At 43.8% G+C, this 11,561-nt stretch overlaps 1 protein-coding gene across 1 annotated transcript in view; it reads left to right on the plus strand.

Annotated features, from left to right (window-relative positions):
* Positions 1 to 10,322, plus strand: part of GUCY2F (guanylate cyclase 2F, retinal) — a 47,382-nt gene extending 37,060 nt beyond the window's left edge. Inside the window, exon 18 of the mRNA XM_009996743.1 lies at positions 10,184 to 10,322. Coding sequence (XP_009995045.1) covers positions 10,184 to 10,322 — 139 coding nt within the window. The remainder of the gene's footprint in view (positions 1 to 10,183) is intronic.
* Positions 10,323 to 11,561: the final 1,239 nt, after the last annotated feature.

Here is an 11,561-nt window from a genome sequence, read left to right on the forward strand (position 1 = left end):
AAGTCCAGATTTCAGTGCTGGCTCCTGCCCCAGAGGATTTTCCTTTTTGAGGGGTAACTTCCTTCTTTCTACACCTGGTCAAACCTCAGTTTTACCAGTTTTACATGGAGCTTTAGCTTAACTTTTGTCACACTGAACAGGGTGGGCAGTTCAACAGGCTGCTTAGTTCTTCCCTCACTCCAAAGCAAGTTTTTACACCTTCCCTGCTTTGTAATGAACATTATTTCCCCTTCTTCTTGCAGCTTGTTAGGAATTTTATTGCTGCATCTTAGGATCTCATGGGTTGGGGCTTCTTTGAGTAATAATTGCAGAAGGAAAAGAAAAAAGCTTTCCACAAAAGCCTGATACTACTACATAGGAAATAAAATTAGGATGAGGGGAAAATGTACCAAGTGACAACACAGGAAGTTCCACCTCAACATGAGGAGAAACTTCTTTCCTGTGAGGGTGACAGAGCCCTGGGACAGGCTGCCCAGAGAGGCTGTGGAGTCTCCTTCTCTGGAGACTTTCAAGACCCATCTGGATGCGTTTCTGTGTGACCTGCCCTGGGTGTTCCTGCTGCAGCAGGGGGGGTTGGACTCAATGATCTTCAGAGGTCCCTTCCAACCCCTATGATTCTATGAAAATCAGATGAAGAGGAACACAGAGAAGGTGTAAGAAGATCATGAGCTACCAAAGCCAAGCATGCTGAACAGTCAAGAATCAGCATATCTGTAGGGAAGGTGTTTTTTTGAGATTTCACAGTCAGATGGGTTTGAAGGAAGTCTGTGGGGTTTCCTTCAGAGTGGACCAGGAGACTGGTTTGGGGCTGAGAAACAGCCACGGGAAAAGCACAAAGTTGCTGGTTTATTAATGTGGGACATTGGCAGTTGGCATCCTGCAGTGCTCTGGGGCAGGCAGCACCTTGTCTGCATGGGGGGAACACCCCTCTTGCCCAAAACAGCAGAAAAGGTAGGAGGTTCTCTACAAATCTAGCAGAGATAAGCCTTTCAGTAACTACTGAAATTCAGGAAGAAAAAAACCACCAACAACAAAACAACCCAAGATCTGGGATCATGTTCATCTGCAGTTCCAGGGAGAAATGGGACATACTCAGTCTGAAGATGTTCTGGTGCTGAATACAGTGATTTCAAGCAGCAGGAGGTGGTTTTATGTAGAATCTTTCAATTTCTAAATCTATTTAAATAAGCTACTGGAAGTTAACTGCAGGAAAATAAAAGCCAATTCAGTGAAGAAAGGTACAGATCAGGGGTCTTCTCATGGGTTTTTAACCATGAACCCAGTGTCCAAATAAAGAACATAAGAGTTTTGGATTTTTGGCATCAAAAACAGATTCCTTCTCTTACATGGTGTTAAATTCAGAAGGGTTGATGGATCATCTGGCCTACCACCATCCACTACCTAATGTGAGAAACCACTAAAAACTGAACATCCAGCAAGGGTTAGGATTGAGTTTTGGGGCTCTTCCATTGCAAACACTTGAGGATCAACCCTAGAGATTTTTGTGTGAAGAAGAAATGGGTAAGAAGCAGTGAAGGATGCTCAAAAAATCCATCTCCCAACACCACGTGAGAAACACCTTCTTACGAGCCAAGAAGAAGACACCTATTAGGACAACATGGCTTCTTCTTCTACCCAATACAAAGCTCTCCTTGCTTTGTCTATGTTGAGGCACCCTGGCAGCATAGGAGACAACCAGTAAAGAGTCTCCAGTGTTTCTGTTGCTGCTGATGTGTCTCTCTGAGAGGATAAGTGAAAAGATTTCCATTCAGGTTCCTTTTTGAGGGTTTTCACCCAATGTACTTTAAAATCAGAAAGAGCTTATGAAGGAAACAGCAGTGAAAAAAACCCTTTTACTGTCCTTACATAGCTGGGATTATGTAACAGCATCCCAACTTAATTAACTTTATATAACATATAACAAGAGTTATTTGGGGAAATCAAAGCATCCTCTGGCTCGTAGGCTTGATGGCCCAATGTCAGGGCAGATGCCTTTTGCTCCACAATCAAAGCTTCCTTTACTTTTTATGACCCCTAACATGACAGCAAAATGAAAAAAAAATAAAAGAGGAATATTCTTGTCATGGCTCATGCAGGGAAGGAAGAATTTTCCTCTGAAATCTGATTGAGGGAGAAAGGGAATGAAAGCCAGTGAGTCACTTCCCTTTGAACAAGGCTCTCTGACTTGGAATGTGGTTGCTCCAGCTGATGTATTTAAACAAGATCTTTTTGAGCAAGCTGAGGTTACTGGAAGAATTGGCTAGAAGATTAGATTAGAGAATTAGTGCTGATAGCAAGAAACCCTAAATGCAGTGTTCAAGAAACCCTAAATTCAGTGTTCAGAGGGAAGTGAGGGCAAGGAAGTTGTCTGGCTGGAAGGTGCAATTCAATGCACCACCCTTTGGTGGGTATTTCTATGGATTTAGGGAAAACTAGTCTTCCATGGGTATTTCTATGGATTTAGGGAAAACTAGTTCTGACAGTGCTCAGGACATGTCTGGCTTTGTGGAACATATTCTGCCTTGCAGGTATGGCCTCAGGCATGGCTGAGGTGTGTCTAGATGGGCCTGGATGTGCCCAGTTGTTTCTTCTGTCTCCCCCAGGCAGGCTGAGAGGTGAAGTGGGAGGTGAAGATCCTTTTGTAGGGTGTTTTTGAAGAGAGACAAAGAGAGAGCAACAATGAGCACCTCCACAGCAGGAGAGGCTGTCCAGAGTAGGCCCTGGCTATAGAAGATCTTTTGAGGGTGTTTCTCCCTGGATCTGCTCAGACTTCCCATAAAAAGAGAAGCAGAGGGAAGCCCAATGACAAGTGACCTGAGCTATCTGGACAGGAATCAGCTTGAGTCTAGGGACATTTTTATGGTGTTGCACCTGGTGTCTGGGCTGTCCAGGTGAGATCTTTGTCTAATCAGGTTATGTTGATCTCCCTTATTCTATCTAGACAGTCTTGCTCCCTGCACAGCAGCTCAAAAGCTCTCTTCTGAACAACAGTGTTGAGGGGCAGGAGAATAACAAGAAGGAAAAACCTCAGAGCTCCTTTGAACCTCCTCTACTCCCCAGCCAACCATTTATACAAAGCTGCCATCCATTTAAAGTAAGAAAAACTGGAGTAGAGTGAAACATGGGTTAAAAAAGCCACTATCTCAGAAACAAGTAATCCCAGAGGAAATCCTGACTGGTTCCAAGACAAAGGTCTATGGGAAGCAGTCTGTGAAAGGAGTCCAGGGCTGGTTGGAGCAGGACCACAGATCTGAGATGTAATGGACTGTTCCACTGCTCTAGCACAGAGATGTCTGCAAAGTGGGGATAAAACAAACAGAAAGGAGGGTAAGGAACACTATGTCTGCAACCATCTGACTCAGGTCTCAAGGTGATTTGAATTGCAGTTCCTCTCACCAAAGGTTACAACATGACCAAGTCATAAAGGTGCTCTGTCTATGGATCTGAGTCTTTCCCCCATTAATTCAGAGCTAGAAGCTGTTCTGACTGCCCAAGTTTCAAGCCAGGAGTTGTGTTTCCAGCCATCAGAAAACATCAGAAAATGCACTACATTCAAAAAAAGAGATGTAAATTCCTTAATTGTCCAGGGAGCTGGGATGCAGGACCTCACAGATTTTTTCCTGCTGGCTTCAGAAACAAGGTGGTGGGAAGAGAGGACCTTGGAAAAAGAACAGCTGATTTCACACAGAGAGGTTTTGCAGGAGATGAAGGATGTAGAATCAGCCCTCTCCAGTTGCTCAACATTAGCAAGTTCAGGAGATGTGTCAGTGCTGCTGGTACTGGAACTTTCTTTGTGTTTTTGTGCCATGGATGAGGGTCAAGTCACTATCAAATGGTTATTTGATACTTGTGTGAGCAGTGTTTGGTGTTGGAGCTCAGGCAATCTGATGCTGTGCTTGATCCCCAAATACCTTGGTCAGGTCTTCAACTTCTGATGGTCACAAACTGCTGCACTATTGTGCATGAACAGGCAGCAACCTCCTCCACTCCTTTTTGGAATAATCATAGATTGGTTTGGGTTGGAAGGGACCTTTAAAGCTCATCTAGTCCAACCCCCCTGTAGTGAGCAGGGACACCTTCAAGTAGATCAAGTCACTCAGAGCCCTGTCCAACCTGATCTGGAATATTTCCAGGGATGGGGCATCTTCCACCTCCCTGGGCAACCTGTTCCAGTGTCTCACCACCCTCAGTGTAAAACATTTATTCCCAATATTTAGGGTGGATCCATCCTTTCTTAGTTTAAAACCATTATCCCTTGTCCTATCACTGTAAGCCCTGCTAAAACCTTGTCCCCATCTTTCATATTGGCCTTCTTTATGTATTGAAAGCCCAGAGGAATGTGTCCCCAGAGCCTTCTCTTCTCCAGGCTGAACACCCCAACTCTCCCAGCCTGTCTCCAGAGCAGAGCTGCTCCAGACTTGGATCATCTCTGTGGTCTCCTCTGGATTGGCTCCAACAGCTCCATGTCCTTCTTGTGATGGGGACCCCAGATCTGGACCCAGCACTACAAGGGGGTCTCATCAGAAAGCAGGAGAGGGGCAGAATCCCCTCCCTTAACCTGCTGGTCACACTTCTGGTGATGCAGCCCAGAATATGACCCTGCTGGGTGGGCTGAAAGAACAAGCCCCTCAGGCTCACCCTTGTGTAGCTGAATGGTGTTTATTGCTTGCATAAAGGGGTTGGAGACAAAGTATTTCTCTTCCCCCTCCCACATGTGGGATTTAATTTCCATTTGTCTCTAGCACAGACAGCTCCATCCAAACTGGTCATCTTGCACATCCTTTAGAGTCAATGCAGAGAAACAAGCACTTGAGGTGCAGCTGTTTTGCACCACATCTACTTTGGGATAAAACCTCCCTCTGGTCCAGCAGAACCTCCACTAGCAAAGAAGAGAGCCCAAGATACCTGACTTAAATGAAGACATCTCTGTTCCAGATTCTCCATTTCAGGGAGATGAGTACCCCCTAAGTTCTAGGTTCCCAGAAGAAGCCATTCCTCATTCACACAATCATGATTATGTTCTTCTGGCTTCCCTGGCCTCAGGACCAAGCCCTAGAGACTTGTCAGGCAGTGGAACAGGCTGCTCAGGGCAGTGGTGGGATTTTGAGCCCTCGAGGTACTTAAAAACCTTGTAGATGTGGTGGTGAGGCACATGGTTTAGTGGTGGCCTTGTAGTGCTGGGTTAATGTTGGACTTCACCCTAAAGGTCTTTTCCAACCAAAACCATTCTATGATCCTAAGGGCTCCAGCACTCACAACAGGGTTTATAAACAGGGGTCAATGTTTCTGTAAAAAGGAAAGATGTCCCCAGAGATGAGGCTTTAGGTGAGGCATGGAAGGAAGGTAGGTTAGACATTGAGATTTGTAGGACAGAATTGGCAAAAGAGTGGAAACTTGACCTCAGTGTCCCTTGGGAAAGGATGTTAAATTTGTGCTGAGCTTTCAGGGAAAACTGCCTGTTTCCAGGGACAGGTAAATAGGATTTCCATTTGGAAATGTGCCCATAGCTTTGAGAACTGAGAGTTTCTGAAAGCAACAGAAGGCAGAATTCTGGCAGAATGAAAGGCACTGAGATGGGAGCTGAACTAACCAAGGCCAAGTTCTTCACAGCAATTTTGGTTCTGCTCTTCCCTTTTATGAACGAGGGGATAGATTGGAAGAATAAGGGAATAATTATCCCAGGATTCATCTTGTCTAATAGATTCAGCATAGAGCCATGACAGATATTTAGTTTGTGCTCCTCAATCAACAAGGTCATTCATCTCATTCTGGGAGAAGGGTTGAAGATGTGCCAAGAGCCCTCTGGAAGTGCCTGGCTACACAGACTGCAAAAGATCCCTGTCTTGGAGCAGGAATCCATCTTCAGGACACTTCACATTAGTTAACCTCATCCTTTTTTGCAATAAGACAAGCTGAAGTGTTACAAGAAGAGAATAAATGAAATCAGAACCAGGCCAAACATCTGTTTTCCTTTTCACACCAGAAGACACTTTCCTTTCACTCACTATCCATTACAGTCTGTTCTTTATTGCAGCTGAAACTGAACTGATTCTTTCTCTAATGGCCTACATGTTCACTGCAGGTGTAAAGCTCATGGGTTACCCTTGGAAGAAATTGCAGAGTTCAAAAGGAGGAAAGCTGAGAAACTCCTTGGCAAAAGGGCCTAGATCTGAGGTAGTAGCTGTAAGACAGTCCCGATGTAGCTCTGCTCTTTAGTGTCTGCTTATGTGTTATTTGTCTGCACTTGGCTGGTTTTAGTGTCATGCTTTTTTATTTTATTTAATTTTGTCCAAAATACGTATTATTCTTCTCCAGTCTCTCATGGAAAAGGTACACAGACCAGCAGCAAACTGTTTATAAAGATTGTAGTGGCCTCGTTGGGTGATTTCCTACAAATTTATGACTCGTTATCAGAGAAATTCCTGAAAGACATCCAGTTTTGCTGTGTTTACCTGCAATGTATCATCAACCCACTGGAGGGTCGATGTGCACTGTGCCAGGACGAGCCAAGTCCATGGTAAACACAGAGATAAAACTGGAGTTCAAGCCTGGAAGAATCCAAATTGCTGATTGTTGCTTTCCCGTAACATGTGTCTCCCTTTACAATTCCATATCTCATGACAGGAAACAGGATGCAGCTCTTGTTATTCATTGCTGTTGCACCTACTGCTCTGAGAAATACATGTGGGTTTAGGAGGATTTGGTTGGAATTCAAAGGTTGCATAGAGTCTAAGAGCATGAACTGAGGTGCCTGATCAAATAGGTACAACCAGCATGTAGACACACACATACAGAGGGTCTGATGTCCTGGGAAAATGCTGTGTGGTTGGGCTTTTTAATGACACCTCTGAAAGCTGCAGAAATGCTTCTACTCAGTGCCTCTGAACTAACTTGTAGTTAATTTCCACTTTCTCAGGAGAAGGCAGAGGTGGCTGAAAGCCTGGAGTGCCCAGATGTGGGCTGGTTACAAGCCCCTAACATACACCACACTAAGGTGATAGATAAATCCAAATACTAAAGCTCCATCCAACTTTCTCACAAGGATAAAAGCCAGCACAGCACTGCTGGCTGTGCTACTCATAGGCTGCTTTATCTTCCTTATGAGATTTTAAATTCTTGCTCTGAGGCTCTCCCTTATTTTAGGAGCTGTGTCCCCATTTAAAAAAGTATTTGAAAGTGGGGCATGCTGGGCAGAGACCTGCATAACCACTGCCATGTGTGAACACTCACTTCCAAATAAAAGCTCCAAGACACAGAAGACAGCCCTGCTGATCTACACTTAGGAGCAAAAGTTACTACTCCAAGGCCAGAGACAATGAGGATCTCCCACTTGCATTAGCTCTGCTTGACAAAACCAGCACATATTGATAGAAAAATATTGAGCACTTACATGACCCACAGACCTAACCTTCTGCACTGAAGCAAGGCTGCTTAGCAGAGAAAAGAAGGTCCTCATTAACCCACGTGGCTCAATTCAGGGGAAAAGGCTAAAAAATCAATAAAACACTTATACCTGGAGCTTTTCAACTCTCCTAGTTCAATCATTCTTGTGTGCATGAAGCTTCCAATGGAGGCAATTACATCCTCAACAGCCACTTATTCCCAGGTACCTGCTTGGTGGCTTAGCTAATCTATCTCAGCTAATCTATCTTAGACATTTATGATGAAAGGGGCCATGCCAGCAATAAGCTTGTTTTTCCTTTATAGCAATAAAGGGACCTCAAGGACCTCAGATGTACCAATCTATAGTCCATTCACTCAGTTTACAGTCCCATTTTTCTGGGACTAGAAGCTATTAACAGTCTCCTAGGGCCCTTGTTGCAATAAGACAATGATCCCTATCTCAGTACTTTCAGGCTGTGCCTCTGGCCTGGAGTCTAGAGGAAGGCCAAGACTCTGCTTCTCGTGCTCAGGAAGTGAATCCTTTAACCTTGAAAGAGAGCTTGTGGCCTCTGTTGTCCTTGGTGGAGACCTGTTTTTGAAGATAAGTGGTGATTCTGGCTGGATCTTGAGAACAGCATTCAGTAAAGCATGAGGAGTATACCTTCAGTTACCTGGAGACAAACCTCTTGGCTACGCCACTACTGGTCCTTACACTTTGTCCTGAAATGTGCTCTGCATCAGCTAATTGTTCTCTCTTGGTTATCAGGGACATCTCCCAACAACACACTGGAAGGGGTATCTTCTTTGTCCAACATTAGAAAGACCTAAAAAACCCAAACCAAAACAAACATTTATTTTTCTTTTTACCTTAGTGGCTGCAAAAGAGTTGTGGTCATCTTTAAAAAGAGTGTTGGCTCTTTGTCGTAATGTTCAGTAAATAAATCATAAGGGTGGATCCTCTCCACTAAATCCTGAATCTCATTGGGTTGATATATTTCTGTTTTCTTAAGATTCAGCAATTTGCCTGTAGATTCCCTTCCTGGTTTTTTGCCCTCCTTGTCTTGGCTGCCCTTGGTCTCCAACTAAGTATGACAGAAATATGACATATGCTGAATTTGAAGGTCTTGACTTTACTCTTATTGCATCCAGATTTAGTAGCCATGAGTCAGGGACAGGTAATCAGACCATCAAACACCATCTACAGAACCTTAGATGAAAGAATAAGAACAATTCCCTTGAAAGATAACAAAAAACCATTAGATAATATAATGCTACAGCACAGGGTGACTGAGTGGCCAGCCTTGCATACCTGGACCTGGTGACAGTCCTACTAGTTGACTTTGTTGTACTCTTATATACATCAGTTGTATGCATATATTGTATTAATATCTAATAGATACTTTAAGGACAGCTCATCCTGCACTGTCATTAAGGGCAGTTTCATTATAGATCATTAAGGTGAACAGTCCCCAGGTCTTGTAACATCTGTTTCACTTCTTTCAAGATCTCTTATACTGTTGGGTTCATTGTATGATCATACAAACAGAGAATCACAGAATGGCTTGGGTTGGCAGGGATCTTGAAGATCATCTAGTTCCAACCCTCTGCATGGGCAGGGACACCTCCCAGCAGCCCAGGCTGCTCCAAGCCCCATCCAACCTGCCCTTCAACACTACCAGGGATGGGGCAGCCACAGCTTCTCTGAGCAAACTGGGCCAGGGTCTCCCCACCCTCATATGAAAGGATCAGCAGTAGTCATGTAGTCAGCTTTACTTATATTTATATTTTCAAGTAATTGCTTTTTTCACTGTACACAATAATGGTGTGTGCAACTTGACACCACATACATCTGTATGTACAACAATTTCACACCTGTTTCTTTAATATCCAAATAATCACAATGGTGTTATTGGTATAGGTTAGAAGTTGGTTCTGTTTGGCTTCTGACAGTTGGAATGATATTTTCTCCTCTTATACACAGTAAATTTGATTTCATGCAATGCTTTATGGAGGACAGGATGTATGCAGAGTGCAGACCCACCTCAAGCCCTGCCATTCACTCAGCTTCTGGCCTTCTACAGGTCCTTGATGTTTGTTTTGTCTCTGAAAACCCCATTATGTCATAATAAATCTGTGCTCACTGACACATGATAGAACCTGGGCATCATGGAGACTTAGACCATCATAGCAAATGATCCTCTTCAGCTCCATCACACCCTTTTAGCAGCCTGGATTTAGGTGTATTCTCTCAGCCAAACCCTGAAGTCCTGGTACTCAACAGAGCTTATTCTCTCAGGAACAGTGGCAGGTTATGGCAATGAAACCACACCTGGATGTGAGATTGATGTCAGGGCTTTCTGGTTCTCTGCCCAAGTCTTGGGCTTGGTGAGATCATGGGGCTTTCAGAGCAGCTGAACATTCAGATCTCTTACGGGTGGCAGTGAATGACCTCAAATCCAGAGAAACTCAACTCATTACCAGGGAATCTCTGTTATTACCAGCTAGGGGCTTTATGAGGCTTGTGATGCACAATTAGGAATGGTTTTCATGAGCAGCTGAAGCCCTCTGGTTACCCTTGGATGAAAGGTCTGTGTATCCCATTAACCCATGCAACAGTGGCATGGGCTGGGACCACCACAGCCCTGCAGTTCTCTACCAACTTCCCTCCTTGCCTGATGCTTCTTGATGGCTTTGAGAACGTGTGATGTTTCTGCTTTGTCTAACTCAAAAGGATACAAAACAAAAGGCAGTTCCTAAGCAAGCAGGGCTGCTAACTCCTTCTCTCTTCTCCATTTTACAGCCACAAGTGGCCAGATGTGCTGACCAGGAAACTCAGATGTGTCCTGAGGGGCACAAAGAGGACACTGGCAAAAGCAACCTTTAATGAGCTGGGGAGCATGGAGGAGGATGAAATAAACATTGAAGAGGATGAAATCTGAGAAAAGCACAGCAAAGAACTAATAAGATCAGGATGGACAACTTGAAGCCAACCCAGCAGAGGAGCTCACACCCTCCATTTCATTCCCTTCCAGCTAAAATCAGTATAATTGATGAAGCCTCTTAGCTCTTGAAGAGGGTGAACTTGAGCAGGCAGGTGAATCCTGACCATCACCTCTTGTGAAATTGGGCATCAGCTCAGAGTTGTATGTGTGTGTTTTTGGCAGGAATCCATTGGGCAGCAATGTGGTGGTGGTGGTAGTGCCAGCTCTTCATCAGCATCTGTCCCAAAGATGAGCTTGAATAATACTTTATCTAGGTCTGCCTGGCAGCACAAACATGTCCAGCTGCACTTGGGCCCTGATTTAAACAATAATATCAAGTACTAAAATGGTTTAACTGTTTTGCATTAAATAGATTTTGTTGTTATGGTTGTAGGAAACTCTGGTGTCAGGAAAATCAGTGCAATTCAATATAAAATGGTTTTGAAAACCACAAACATTTCTTTCTACTCCCCCACAAGGGGAAATTTTGAATCAAAATGTTTTGTTCCCGTATGTCAATTTAAGCTGAAACGTTTTCTATTCAATTGACATTTCATCTGCAAATGCCATTTTAATGCTATTTTCAAACTGAAATGACAGTTTTGAAAAGAAACTGTTTGGTATGAATCAATATTTGTTTCCAAATGCCAAAATGTGATTCTGCTGAAAATGTCAAAATATGTCATCTTCCCAATTCCAGATCTAAACTGGAAGGACATTTTGTTTTGCTTCATGCACACACACACATGCCATATCTAAAACATTTCATACTCTTCATCCCAAGGCAGGCTGAAAACTGAATGTCAAGATGCTGGAAAACTGGGAAGGAGAGAAAGACATTCTGCAAATCCTGTAGCTGAGTAACACTAATAGGCTATGAATTTTATTTCCTACAGAAGTGGTGCTGAGGGAGTGAAAAGTACATCACTTAAACAGTGCAAAGCTTTAAACATATCACTCTTTTTCCTTCTCAATCTCCAAGTGGTCTCAAAAGTACTTGTCTTCAGAGTAAGCTGCCCAGTAGGTAAAATTACCTTTTGGCCTGTAGGCACTTCTTGCAGAGCACACTTCATCAAGGTCAAATGATTTTGTGGTTAACCACTTCCTCTTCCAGGCTTTTTGACTCCTGTTCAACCTCTGACTTCTAACATTCTCCTGGGAACTGTTCTCTCTTCTGCAAGGCTGAAGAGAGCAGCA

Source organism: Chaetura pelagica, unplaced genomic scaffold (assembly GCF_000747805.2).
Source record: "Chaetura pelagica isolate M959 unplaced genomic scaffold, ChaPel_1.0 scaffold570, whole genome shotgun sequence".
NCBI lineage: Eukaryota > Metazoa > Chordata > Aves > Apodiformes > Apodidae > Chaetura > Chaetura pelagica.